The following is a 14,788-nucleotide window of genomic DNA, read 5'->3' on the forward strand; positions in this document are numbered from 1 at the left end:
CTTCTACAGAGTCCACTCCTCTTTTCCATGCCCATTCAGCTATCTTGTGGGCAATCTCATTGCATGTTCTAGGAGTATATCTAAAATCTACATAATCAAAATAACCTAGACTGGTGAAAACATTACAAAAGATGGCTCTCCATTTCCAGCTTACATTTGCAGTAGTCCTGTCTTTACAGCGAGCAATCAACTCCTTAATATCACCCTCCACAATCACTGCTTTCCAAGCTTTCTATTTTGCAAATTGGATAGTCATTACTAGTGCCAGAATTTCAGCTTCCTCAACTGATGTAGCTTGTACCTTCTTCACACAACCACCAGTTGGCATACCATTTGAATCCCTACCAATAACAGCAATATGAGCACAAGAATTACATTTCTTAAAAAAAAAACTGCATCAAAGTTTAGTTTCATCCACCCAGGAGGAGGTGGCAACCAAACTAAGTCCTTCTCTGTACCATTCTGCATCTTTTCATTTTCCTCCACCTGTGACTCAGTGTGTTCAAAAGCTGAAAACCAATTTCTATGTATTGTATAGGCATGTTGCAGTACTGCCTCTCTGGTAGGTGTGATTTTGTTAAACAGCAAATTGTTTCTAACTTGCCAGATGGCATCCAGAATAAAGTCACATAAGAAGGTCCTTCTGAGGTATCCATCTGTTTGAGCTTGAAACAATTCTCAAGCCAATCTCCGGGATCAAAGTCATTAGCATCTACTTTAAGATTCAGCTGAGATGAAAACCATATACCTCTAGTCCATTCACATAGGAAGAAAATATGGTTAGAGTCCAGTAAAGTGTTACCACAAAGGCAGCACATGGGTTCTCTAGGAAGGAGAATACATACAAAAGATATACACCAAATATAAGAGTTTAGAGAATATACAGCAAAGTTACCAAAAAAAAAGAGAATATACAGCAACAATATGGTTACGGAGATTATCAAAATTGCTGGTCAAGTAGTCAACAATTATAGTCACTGCCAACAATTATTGATCAAGTCAACTCTTCAAAGCTGTTCTCATTCTTCAAACCAAAACACCTTCTCATTTTCTGCTGTCTGCAAAAAAAAAAAAAATCTACTTTCCAATAATGGATTCTTTCCATCCATTAAATTAAACCAAAACCAAACAAACCCCAATCAAAACCCTTAAAAAAAACCATGGCAAGAAGAACACTACCAATTCTCAAACAACTCCTCAATTCCACAAAAACCCATACACCAATTTCACATATCCTCGCAACCCGATCCGTTACATACATGCCCCGACCCGGTGACGGAACACCAAGAGCAGTAACATTAATACCCGGTGATGGAATAGGCCCATTAGTAACAGGAGCAGTAGAACAAGTAATGGAAGCAATGCATGCACCAGTATATTTCGAAAGATATGAAGTGCATGGTGATATGGTTAAAGTACCACAAGAAGTTCTAGACTCAATTATGAAAAACAAAGTTTGTTTAAAAGGTGGTTTAGCTACACCTGTGGGTGGTGGTGTCAGTTCTTTAAATGTACAATTGAGGAAAGAGTTGGATCTTTATGCTTCTCTTGTTAATTGTTTTAATTTACCTGGTTTGAATACTAGGCATGAGGGTGTTGATATTGTTGTTGTAAGGGAAAATACTGAAGGGGAATATGCTGGTTTGGAACATGAAGTTGTTCCTGGTGTCGTCGAGAGTCTTAAGGTATATTTATGTATTGTTGTTGTTATTTTATTGCATTTGTTGTTATTATTGCGCAACTAACTCATGTGAAAATTGTTAAGTAGGCATTAACATGTGAATATGAGATGATAGAAAACAACGGGTTTATTTGTGGTTGTAAATGTATCCTTGATTGAATTTTTATTGCAATTGCCTATTCGGCATACAGTTTGTGTGGCTAGGAACCAAGTGTAATTTAGGTTTCAAACATATCGTTCAATAAATGTTGTACAAAAACTTTGGGAAAAATATGGTTACTTCATCATATCATGAGGAAGTTCACGAGTGTTGTGGAGGAAGGTGTAGGGATTAGATTTGTTATGAAAGGGCTCGTATGAGTGAGTGTTTGCACGCAGACCTCCCTATGGGTGTAAAATCTGGATGACATACATAAGGATTAGATTAAACGATATTCTGTCAAGTATTGGCGAGGGTATAAAATTAGAACTTGGGTGATTAGTGGGTGAGGATATATGTGCATATAAAGTTTATCTTTGTAATTTTGTATGGTATGCTGTGTGAAAAGGCCAGTTTTTGACTGAAATTGCATGGTGAATGAAGTGTTAGTGCTATGTGTTTGAACTAGGAATGATTTTCCAGTATCCTCAGTTGTTTGGTGCTAATAGCAGCACCAAACAGGGGAGTAGAAAGGATTTAGGATTTGTAAAGATTGTATTTTCGGCTATGTTGTCGGGAGTGGGGTGAGGCCGTGAGGAGTGTTAGATTTCTCAACTAACACCTTTGTAATGGCTTTGGTGTTGGCCGCCTTTGACGACATTCATTTTTGGTGAATTTTCATTCTATTTTGTCTCGTCTAATCTGGACTGTCATGCTTCTGTGCAGAGTCGTCTTCAGTTTGAAGTCGGGATTGTTCATGCCTTTTTCATTGATAGTTAGAATTTTGAAGGAAATATGTGCAATAATTGTTAATAGTTGTTCCCTCGCTCGTTTGAACCTCGCCGTTAACTTTAAGGCTATGCCATCCTAAGGTGCTGCTAAATGGAAGGTCTTATCAACGTCCATGAATGATAAATCATAGATCGAACTGCCGAATCGGAAAAATTGGGTACTATCATATACCTTTGTATTGGTTAAGTTCACGATTTGGAGATAAAGCGGACTCGAAACCGACATCCGCCAGGGGTGGTAAAACCATCGCCTCTCGAGGGCCTCCCCGACCGATTCTACCATAGAGGCCAACGATAGACAATAACTCCTCCCAGAACACGAACTTACAACTTTCATCAGATCAGGTTCTCCAAAGAGCAACTCTTCTCAAAATCTCAAAGGGTGCCGAGTTGGAATCCCATTCTAAGGATTCTTGCGGTTTAGGAGAATCCAAAGAACGGAGAACCAGAACGGAGAGCTTTACCCTTTTTTTCCGCCCGACTCTTTGGTCTTAAGAATGCCGGTTTTAAGAATGAGTGATTGCCCCTTCTCCAACCCTTACGCCCCAACCTAAGAGCGGATGACTAATGCGTTCCACTTATTGAACGAGGGTTCTATGGTCGGTCCGTGACTCGGATGCCGGCGCGTCCTTGGGGGTGATCTCGTAGTTCCTACGGGGTGGGAGACGATGGGGTCGGCCCATGGATTCTCCTTCCTTTGCCGCATTTCGCTCAAAGGGTTGAAGGGAGATAGTGCATCAAGTCGCTTCGCAAGGGCCAACTTGATCCTCTTCCCCGTGGATCCCGGATGAGGGGAACCCTAGGAGAGCCGCGACTCTCAACTACCATCCATGTAACGATCCATACTAGATCCGATTAACCGCCCATCCTACCTCCTCTACGTTCTTGATGACCCATCTTTGTCTCAAGAGAGTCTTTCGATTGGCATGTTTCGGGTCCTCTTTCCCATTACTTGGAAAAAGTGAGCCACCGGTTCAGTATTAAGATACTATCATTACTGGACAATTAGACATCCAACCCGTAATCGCGGCTAATCCAATTGCAAAGAGCGGAGCTCTACCAACTAAGCTATCCCCCCGAGCCAAGTGGAGCATGCATGAAGGAGTCGATGCTTCTTCTATTCCCGGCGAACCGAGCCATCCCGGACTTGAACCGGAGACCTCGCGTGAAGTAAATCATCGCACCTACGATCCAACCAATTGGGAGAGAATCAATAGATTCTTTTGGGGAGCTGTTCATCCTTCCCTAACGCAAAGATACAACTCTCCGTTATGCTGCGCTCTCCAAGTGTGCTAGTTCCCCTTCTTTCTTGCCATGGCAAGTCTTTGTGAAATAACCCCGATGAGAAGAAAAAAGAGTTAAGAGGCCTTCCCCGCCCAACCCTAGACACTCTAGGATCCTTTTTCAAAACCCGCTCACATTTCGAGTCAAGAGATAGATAAATAGACACATCCCATTGCAGACCGGACGGGCGTTCATAGTGATCGAGGGGTCGAAGACCAAGAAGCGAAGTTATTTATACCAAGCATTCTTCTTATGGCTAGATCCAATCTCCGTTCCCGCGGAAAGGAAAAAGAATTTCACGTTCTTCCTTTCGGAAGGGAGGATTAGGGAAATCCTATTGATTGCGGCTTTCTCCGGACCTCCGGGAAAAGCATGAAAAAAGGTTCGAATGGTACGATCCTCCGCCACCCCTTTCATTCAGGGTGATCTCGTAGTTCTTGGTCCGTGAAGATCGTTGTTAGGTGCTCCATTTGATTTTCCCATTGAGGCCGAACCTAAACTTGTGCTCGAGAGATAGCCGTACATACACCGATAAGGGTGTATGGATTCTCGAGAAAGAGGAGCCTTGGTAGTCCCCCGGACCGCCCGGATCCCACGAGTGAATAGAAAGTTGGATCTACATTGGATCTCACCGAATCGCCCCATCTATCCTCCCCGAGGAGAAGTTTGGTGTCAAACTCCGGTTCGAACAGAGAGTACGCCATGCTAATGTGCCTTGGATGATCCACATCTACGGGTTAGGCGCCGATGAGCACATTGAACTATCCATGTGGGTGAGAGCCCCTCACAGCCCGTGCACAATGACGCGAATTATCGGGCGCTCTACCACCGAGCTAATAGCCCATCGATGCGTGCCTCCCACCGGGGCCCGCTATGCCAAAGCGAGAGAAACTTCATTCCCCTCTTTTTTTACGTCCCCATGTCGCCACCGGGAGGGACATGGGGACGTAAAAAGGGGATCCTATCAACTTGCTCCGACCTAGGATAATAAGCTCGTGGGCTTGGTCTTACTTCACCATTGAGAAACGAAAGAAGACTTCCATCTCCAAGCTTAGCTCTCGGACGTAGCTCGCTTCTTTTTGGGTGTGAAGCGATTGTCAAACCAAAACACCCAACAAGCATTAGCTCTCCACGAAAAGGTGATCCACCCGCACCTACCAAGACGCGGCTACCTTGTTACGACTTCACTCCGGTCCACTAGCCCCGCCGGCATCCCTTCTGCGGTTAAGGTAACGACTTCGGGCATGGCCAGCTCCCATAGTGTGGGCGGGTGTGTACAAAGCCCGAACGAATTCACCGCCGTATGGTCGACCGGGCGATTACTAGCGATTTCGGCTTCATGCAGCGAAGTTGTACCGCAATCCGAACCGAGGGCGGGTTTTGGGGTTAGCTCACCCTCAGCGGGATCGCGACCCTTTGTCGATTTTATCATAAGACGCGGTGTCGCCTGGGCATAAGGGGCATGATGACTTGACGTCATCCTCACCTTCCTTCCGGCTTATCACCGGCAAATTGCGTTCAGTGGTTCCAAACTCAACGGTGGCAACTAAACACGAGGGTTGCGTTTCGTTCGCGGGACTTAACCTAACACCTTACGGCGACGAGCCGACGACAGCCATGCACCACCAGTATCCGCGTTCGAAGGCACCCTCTTTCAAGAGGATTCGCGACATGTCAAGCCCCGGTAAGGTTCTTCTCTTTGCATCGAATTAAACCACATGCTCCACCGCCATGCGGGCCAATCAATTCCTTTGAGTTTCATTCTTGCGAACGTACTCCCAGCGGGATACTTAATGCGTTAGCTACTGATCAAGACGGGTCGATACGCACAAGCCTAGTATCCATCGTTTACGGCTAGGACTATTGGGGTATCTAATCCCATTCGCTCCCCTAGCTTTCATCTCTCGTGTCGATTGTCGCCCAAAGAGAGTGCTTTCGCCGTTGGTGTTCTTTTTCCGATCTCTCAAGATTTCACCGCTTCCACCGGAAATTCCCTCGCCCCTACCGTACTCGCCTTTGGCGGTTTCCATCCTTTGTCGTGGTTGAGCCCAGGATTTGACGGCGGACTTGAAAAGCCACCTACAAACGCTTTTACGCCCAATCATTCCGGATAACGCTTTGCATCCTCTCGCCTTACGCGGCCGGCCGCCGCATACGAGTTAGCCGATGCTTATTCCCCGTGATACCGTCATTGCTTCTTCTTCGGGAAAAGAAGTTCCGCGACCGCAGCCTTCTACCTCCACGCGGCATTGTTCACGGGGCTTTAAGCCCATTCGCGGAAAATTCCCCACCGCCGCCTCCCGTAGAGTCCGGGCCGTGTCTCGCCCCGGTGTGGTTGATCATCCTCTCGGACCGACTCATCGATCATCACCTTGGTAAGCTATTGCCTCACCAACTAGCTAATCGACGCGAGCCCTCCCGGGCGGATTCCTCCTTTGCTCCTCAAATTCTACGGGGGTATTAGCGTACCGTTTCAAATGTTGTTCCCCTCCCAAGGGCGTGTTCTTCTTGCGTTACTCACCCGTCCGCCATCGAAAACACCACTTCCGTCCGACTTGCATGTGTTAAGCATGCCGCCGCTCATCCCGAGCCAGATCGAACTCTCCATGAGATTCATAGTTGCATTACTTATAGCTTCCTTTTCGTAGACAAAACGGATTCGAATTGTCTTTCATTCCAAGGCATAACTTGTATCCATGCGCTTCATATTCGCTGGAGGTTGCTTCGAAATATAGCCATTTCTACCCTCACGTCAATCCCACGAGCCTCTTATCCATTTTCATTCGATCACGGCGGGGAACAAGTCAAAATAGAAAAACTCACATTGGATTTAGGGATAATCGGGCTCGAATCGATGACTTCCACCACGTCAAGGGTGACACTCTACCGCCGAAGTTATATCCTTTCCCCGCCTCCATCAAGAAATAGAACCGACTAATCCTAAGGCAAAGGGTCGAGAAACTCAACGCCACTATTCTGAACAACTTGAGTTGGGCCTTCTTTTCAAGACTATTACGGATAACGAAAATAATGGCAAAATTTGGATTCAATTGTCAACCTGCTCCTATCGGAAATAGGATTGACTATGGATTCGAGCCATAGCACACGGTTTCATAAAATCCGTGACGATTTTCCCGATCTAAATCGAAAGCGTGTTTTACATGAAGAAGATTTTGCTTTCAAGATGTTCTATTCGATCACGGGTAGGAGAAGAACCCGACTTGGTATTGTTGTATTGTTAAAAAAAGAAAGGAAGAGAACCAAGTCAAGATGATAATGGATCAACCCCTTCTTCTGCGCCAAAGATCTTACCCTTTCCGAAGCAACTAGAGCTACACCTCTTTTCAATTTCCACTCAAGAGTTCTTATGTGTTTCCGCCTTTGAGACCTCCAAAATGGACAAATTCCTTTTCTTAGGAACACATACAAGATTCGTCACTACAAAAGAGAATGGTAACCCCGCCATTAACTACTTCATTTATTAATTTCATAGTAATCAAAATACATGTCATGTCCCATCGAGAAAGAATTTGTAACTTGCTATCCTCTTGCATAGCGGGCAAAGATTTACCTCCGTGGAAAGGTGATTCATTCTCGATCGACATGAGGGTCCAACTACATTGCATTGCTAGAATCCAATCCATGTTGTATATTTGAAACAAGGTTGACCTCCTTGCTTCTCTCATGGTACAATCTTCTTCCCGTGGGATACCCCTTTCTCCTCGGTCCACAGAGAAAAAATATAGAATTTGGTGCCAACAGTTCATCACGGAAGAAAGGACTCACCGAGCGGGATCACTAACTAATATAATAGAAAATAACTGTCTTTTCAGATACTTTCCCGGTTACATTTGCTACCGCGGGCCTTACGCAATTGATCGGATCATATAGATATCCCTTCAACACAACATAGGTCATCGAAAGGATCTCGGGATGACCCACCAAAGCACGAAAGGCAGGATCTTTCGGAAAACGGATTCCTATTCAAGAGTGCATAACCGCATGGATAAGCTCACGCTTAGCCCGTCAATTTGGGATCAATTCGGGATTTTCCTTGGGAGGTATCGGGAAGGAATTGGAATGTAATAATATCGATTCATACAGAAGAAAAGGTTCTCTATTGATTCAAACGCTGTACCTATGGGATAGGGATAGAGGAAGAGAAAAAAACCGAAGATTTCACATAGTACTTTTGATCGACAAATAAATCTGATTTATTTCATACCCCTCGCTCGATGAGAAAATGGGTCAGATTCTCCTTGCTGATTCGTAGTTTGTGAATCATCTCGTCCTTTTGTGTTGTTTATCTTCTTGGGTTGGGTTTCTTAATTATCATCTTTTAAAATATTCTAGTCTGTACATCGTGATGGAATTGCTTAAGGTGTGGATTTAATGGCCCCTTACTTTTTTGCATTTGTGGGGAGATATAGTTGAAAAGAAAGAATAACACTTTTATTGGGGATCAAAATGTAGGTCATTACACATTAATTGTTTGTGACATCAATGATCTTCTAGATTTGGGTTCAGATGTGAGATGCTATGAAGGACACTTCTTTTAGTATAGCCTTTAGCTACATCAGTCATCTACAAACAATTGTGCTTTCTCTTGTTTGCTCGTTTGTACATTTCTAAGGTGCTTCTTTTTGAACAACTTGTCTCAGTGGCGAACAGTGAGGAATGTCATGTGTCAATATTATGTAGGAACAATAGTTTCATTGTTTTTGAAGCAGCTGTTGAAAATTTTGATCGTTATTCAATGGCCTGGATTTTTGGCTGGCTTCTCATTTGGCTGTTTTGCTAGGTAATTACAAAGTTCTGTTCAGAGCGAATTGCAAAATATGCATTTGAATATGCTTACCTGAACAACAGAAAGAAAGTAACAGCTGTGCACAAAGCTAATATTATGAAGCTTGCGGATGGTCTATTCTTAGAATCTTGTCGTGAGGTTGCTACAAAGTATCCTGGAATTAAGTACAATGAAATCATTGTGGACAACTGCTGCATGCAACTTGTGTCAAAGCCTGAGCAATTTGATGTCATGGTACGTTCTTTTACTTATAAACCTTGTTCCTTTCTTCTTTTCATCTATTTTGTGGGTCTCTATTGTATAAGCTTTTGAAGAAAGTCAGAAACTCATTGTGATCATGAGTTCTCTTAGTTAAGTTGTTTAAGTGCTGTTCTACTTTTGCTAGTATTATATACTTCTCCCTGATTGGTAGCGATCTGTATGCTGAAGAAATTAGCAATTGTTTGTACATATCTAAACTCTTCCTGTACAGTGTCAGACTACCACAAATAGTTTTATCCCCCTGATTGATCACCTGAACCAAGAGTGTAGGATCCTCATTGGTGAGTGGTCAAACCTGTAAAATCTCAGTAAAAAGTCATCCTGGGTTGATCTTCCAGCTACCACAATATTTTTTGTCATGTTTTGAAGAGATGCACAGTACTAGCAAACATAGTTGGCATTACGTTCTTTTTAAGCTTCAAATAAGAGAGTATAGCGAACATGTGTGGACCTTTTTTGGATCCCTTTGCAACGAAAGCTACTTCGGCAAGAATTTTGCATCTCCAAATTTCAGCATCAAGGAACTGTTTAGAACTTTAGGAGGCAGGAATTAAAAGTTTGTTATGATGAGAGCAGTTTAAACATACTGTAGTTATCTTTAGTCCTAAGTAACACCAACACGACATTCCAAAGAAAAATGAATTGTCAACACGTTTTAGACTCAGCATGAGAAGACATAGATAAAGGTGGTTGGTTGTCATTGGCAAATCAACTCCTCTTACGAATTTGAAGTCCTATAAGAGATTTTTAAGACCTCTAAGTGTCCAATATGGTTGATCAAAGACTCTAAAGGCAGAAAATGGTTAGACAATCCCACCCCATACATGTAGGAATAGATATTAAACGTTTTGCCGCATTAGCTGATAAATTTTTGGTGTTGATTCTTTCTGGTTTACATCTGTAGTTGTGTACTTTGAGTGTCATCATCATAAGAGTTGGAGTAAACTCGTCCTCAGACCAGAATATAACTTCTGGTCCCAAGTTTAGTGGCATACATGATTGACTTTCCAGTTTCCAGTATAAAGTTTAAAATGTGTTTGTCACAGAATAATAAGGTCTGCTCCTAGATCTGTGATTTAAGTTACATAATGATTTCTTGCATCCACGTCATATTTAGTTGCTCTTTAAGACCAGAATAAGAACTTGTATACAACTGCTACAGTATATGATACCTGGCAGCGTACATGCCAAGTAATTGGACAATCTACAAAGTATAATGCCTGCAATCTAAGCAAATACCAAGCATCCCTGTAATAGCCAAATGTTTCCAGTCGCACATTGGCTATTACTGAGTTAATAAGTGTAACTGAAAACGCATTTGGACTCCTATATTTTAGCGATGACCTAACATTTCTGTTGGTATTGGTCTATTAGACAAATATGAAATATTTAAGATACTGATGTGCTTCATATGTTGGGGAATGTGCACATTTTATTTTTCTGGTTGAAAACGCATAGTGAGACCCGAGACATACCATTTGAGGTGTTGGTGTTTGGATGGGAGTCCATGATGAGATGGCTGGACTTGCTGTTTTGTTATATATTTCCCTTTTTCTTCTTATGCTTCTGTAATGTAGGATATCTCATCCTATTGTATCCTTGTTCTCATATATGATAATAAAACTATATTTTATCGATTTAAAAAAAAGTGAATGTGCAGATTTTGGCATGATGTTTATAGAGAAGAGTTTTAGCTCAAGCAAGTAAAATGTAGAACAAACAAAAGGTTGAAAACATTGAGAAATCTATGATTGCTATCAATTTAGTGGATGCTCAGAAAAGAAGAGGGGAGAGGGAAGAACAAGAAGAAGAACCAAAGTGATACAATAGGAGATGGGTTTAATTGCAAGATTCTAATACATCCTTGTGAGAAGACTTGGTCTTTCTACTATCTGTCTATCACCTGTTTTTATTCATTCGTAACATCTAACTTAAGAGGCAGTAGTGGACTACAAGCTAATGAATGCTCATTTGTCTTTTGTAGGTCACACCAAATTTATATGGAAATCTGGTAGCAAACACAGCTGCAGGTATTGCTGGAGGAACTGGTGTAATGCCTGGAGGTACTGAATGCACTCTCTGGGATTCTTCAAATTGTGTTGTATTAAACTTTGGTTTGGCCTAGCCTGTGTAGAATAGAACACCTATAGCTCATTAAGGATTTATTAAGAAAAAGGCATCTTTTGGTCATTCTCCTTTTCGAGGGTGGCACCACTCATGTATAGTATGTTTAGTACTTAAGTGCAACACCTGAATGGGTGGAGCGCAAGCACACTATTCACTTGGTACATTCCAGGCTATGCTGTAGAACGTAGAACGTGATCTTCCTTAGTGCTAGGCGAGAAGTTAATCATTGTTTTTGTCAAGCTTCTTGAAATCGACCTATCCTTATGAAATGGTACTTGTTAAGACAACCCACAACAGAGTTTCTCAAGTACTTTGCATTGACAAAAGATGGCTTTGTCTTAAGAAGCTAACATATGAAAAAGATAACTGGGTGTGTGAGTACTGATTGATAAGATGAAACTTCTTTCAAGAGTCCGAATTTCCACTAAGTGGAGTATAAGCTTGTCCCATAAGCAGCATCCTATCGGCTTTGTGCTTATCATATATTGCATGTAAATTGTGGCATATCATAATTATTGAATTTGATGGTTGCAGGCAATGTTGGCGCTGATCATGCCATTTTTGAGCAAGGAGCTTCAGCAGGCAATGTTGGAAATGAGATGCTGATGGAGCAGAAGAAAGCAAACCCAGTGGCCCTTCTCTTGTCATCTGCCATGATGCTGAGGCATCTGCAGTTTCCTTCATTTGCTGATAGACTGGAGACTGCAGTCATGCGTGTAATTTCAGAGGGCAAGTATCGGACAAAAGATCTTGGAGGTACCAGCACCACCCAAGAGGTAGTAGATGCTGTCATAGCTACGCTGGACTAAGTGAGAAGACGTTTATACTACATACATTCTGTGCCCTTCCTGCAATCGGCTTCCAGGCCAAAGAGTCACACAACATACCACTCCAATGAAATTGGTTCAATATTCTTTTACTTTTAAAATAATTGAGCAAGCCTCTCGTTGGTTTACTTTACTGTAATCAGTTACTACTCGTGTCTTACTATTGATTCTGAAAATTGTCATTGCCTTGAGCAACAACAGTGCGTTTTGATTGAAGAAAATTTCCTCCTCGTATGGGTATATACCTATTCTACTATATCTTTATTCTTTAAGGGTGCGGTTACTAAATACCAATGACGTAAACAAGTAGAAAACAGGATAATACGGAGATTGCGTCACCGGATCGGTTCTCCTGCTGACTATGTACTTCGCATCTTTTTCTTTGTTGATTACCGAAACTACCAAGACATCCACCTTGTGCATTGCCAGGTTTGATGTGCCGATACTTATTATGACAGTGATTGTGATGCTTTTAATCTTTTTATGCGAGGTTCACAATTTGAAACTACCCAAGGCTGAACATGGGTTGTGGAGAGGATAGTCAAAAGGATGGCTAGTACAGTTAGATGACAGCAATTCCATTAACCTAATAAATCCAGTAACGAAGACTAGATTGCAGCTTCCACCTTTCCAGATGTTTTGGAGTACAACCCAGAGAGGATTGGTACGGAATATTCAGTCCGCTCTGTATGCCTACGTAAGGAGACAAATCAAATCTTAAGTTTGGCAAAGATGAAACACTATTTCATTGAAAAGTTGGTATTATCTTCGAGTCGTACTGAAAAGAATTGCCTAGCCATGGCTATCTGTCGCAGTTGCAATAAGTTAGCCTGTTGTAGACTTGGCGATGAGGGGTGTTCAAGGAGGACAGCGTCATTTTCTTCCACCAGGCTGATACAACAACAAACATTAATACCAAAAAAAAAACATAAAATAAAAACGAAATAGAGACGCGTCCCTTCAGATTTTCGCAAATTAAATCATATATATCTAGACTCTAGATACTTTTTCCAAAGTTCGGCCTATGGCCGGACTTGCTACATAGATAGCTAAAGACTCAAAAGCCTAAAATCCACTTAAATAAATAATAGATTTATATTGATAGAACGGGGTGACTTGCTACATAGATAGCTAAATACTCAAAAACCTAAAGTCCACTTGAATAAATAATATATTTATATTGATAGAACTGGGTGACGTGGCTTATTGGGAGCATTCTCAACTACTCAGTATTAACACGGCCCATGACCGGACTTGATACATAGATAGCTAATGACTCGTAACCCTAAAGTTCACTTGAATAAATAATATATGTATATTGATAGCTAATAATTCATATTGCATACTTTTTGTTTGAAGGGTTTATGTTTTTCTAATTTTTTTAAGGGTTTTGACGAAGGATTTTATTTATATTTTTGGGTTATTATTGTCCTAAATAACAATTCTTATCACTTACCTATCTACTATCTATATACTAAAGCAGAGACCTCTAATTGAGGATTTTCTCTTTCCTATGTGGCACTCTAATATGAGAGAATTAGTTTTTTCTCTCTCCTATGTGGCACTTTAATATAAAAGATAGTCTTTTCTAATAGCCTACAATCTCACATGCATAGAACCTCTTAGGAGAGTTTGAGTGTATTTCTAATTATTATATTTGGAGAGTTTGAGTGTATTTTCAATTCTTACATATTTTATCAAATAAAAAAAATTGCTAAAAAATAAGTGATTTGTAAAAGGTAATTTCCTATTATGAATCAAACACGTTTAGTGTTCCAATTCTTATATATTTGATCAAATAAAAAAAAAATAGGTAATTTGTAGAATTCCTTATTACAAATCATACAATTTTAGTGTCTATGATAAAGCACCGACTTATTTCGAATATATTCTTAACACGGCCTCAAAACATAGTTAAAAACAATTATACAAAAAATAACATCACAAAATATATAATCGAAAATGAAAAAAAAAAAAAATAACGGCAAAGCAATAATAACAAATATTTTAAAAATTGCTAAAAAATAGGTGATTTGTAAAAAGTAATTTTCTATTACGAATCAAACACTTTTAGTGTTCCAATTCTTATATATTTGATCAAATAAAAAAAATTGCTAAAAAATATGTAATTTGTATAAACTAATTCTTTACTACAAATCATACAATTTTAGTATCTATGATAAAACACCGACTTATTTCGAATATATTCTTAACATGGCCTCAAAACATAATTAAAAGCAATTATACAAAAAATAACATCACAAAAATATATAAAAAAAAAAAAAAAAAAAAAAAAAAAAAAAAAAGTTAAAATAATGACAAATATTTTAAAATATATATAATACTGAATGAAACTAACATAAAAAACAATTAATGGGGAACCGAAAACTCAATGCAAATGTATCGAACTAACCTCAAATAATATTTAACGGAAAATCAGAAACTGGATGCAAATGCAAACATTAAACTAATCTTAAAAAGTAATTAATAGAAAATTGGAATATATATGGATGGATACAACTGTATTAAACTAACCTCAAAGAATAATTAACGGAAAATCAAAACTTGGATGCAAATACATCAAACTAACATAAAAAATAATTGTCGCAAATCGTAAACTAGATGCAAATGCATTGAGCTAACCCTCAAAGATTAAATTAATAGAAAATCGGAAATTTGGATGCAACCGCATTGAATTAACATCAAAGAAAAATTAATTATTAATTGGAAACATGATGCAAATCGTGGAACTAATATTAAAAAATAATTAATGGAAATCGAAACCGGATGGAACCGCGACCGAACTAATCTCAAAAATTAAACTTGATGCAAATGCATTGAACTAACCTCAAAAAATAATTAATGGTAAAT

The 14,788-nt window shown here is 40.2% G+C and overlaps 1 protein-coding gene across 2 annotated transcripts; it reads left to right on the forward strand.

The window, feature by feature from the left end:
• Positions 1-777: 777 nt before the first annotated feature.
• Positions 778-12,147, forward strand: LOC147491710 (isocitrate dehydrogenase [NAD] regulatory subunit 1, mitochondrial). Of its 2 annotated transcripts, none has more exons than XM_086565092.1 (4): positions 778-1,685; positions 8,697-8,936; positions 10,948-11,026; positions 11,625-12,147. In XM_086565092.1, exons 1-4 carry the CDS (start codon positions 1,161-1,163, stop codon positions 11,897-11,899), a joined length of 1,119 nt encoding a protein of 372 aa, XP_086421218.1. In that variant the 5' UTR covers positions 778-1,160; the 3' UTR covers positions 11,900-12,147. The 2 variants fall into 2 exon arrangements, with proteins under 2 accessions (XP_086421218.1, XP_086421217.1); XM_086565091.1 differs by having other exon boundaries at positions 1,015-1,685; positions 8,709-8,936.
• The last annotated feature ends 2,641 nt before the right edge of the window (positions 12,148-14,788 follow it).

This window comes from Coptis chinensis, chromosome 6 (genome assembly GCF_015680905.1).
Source record: "Coptis chinensis isolate HL-2020 chromosome 6, ASM1568090v1, whole genome shotgun sequence".
Lineage (NCBI taxonomy): Eukaryota > Viridiplantae > Streptophyta > Magnoliopsida > Ranunculales > Ranunculaceae > Coptis > Coptis chinensis.

Excerpts from the sequence above, each read along its gene's own strand:
- LOC147491710 (XM_086565092.1), top strand. The coding sequence starts at position 1,161 with ATGGCAAGAAGAACACTACCAATTCTCAAACAACTCCTCAATTCCACA. Across the intron at positions 8,937-10,947 it reads CTGAGCAATTTGATGTCATG|GTCACACCAAATTTATATGG; the intron begins GTACGTTCTTTT and ends TGTCTTTTGTAG. Across the intron at positions 11,027-11,624 it reads AACTGGTGTAATGCCTGGAG|GCAATGTTGGCGCTGATCAT; the intron begins GTACTGAATGCA and ends TGATGGTTGCAG.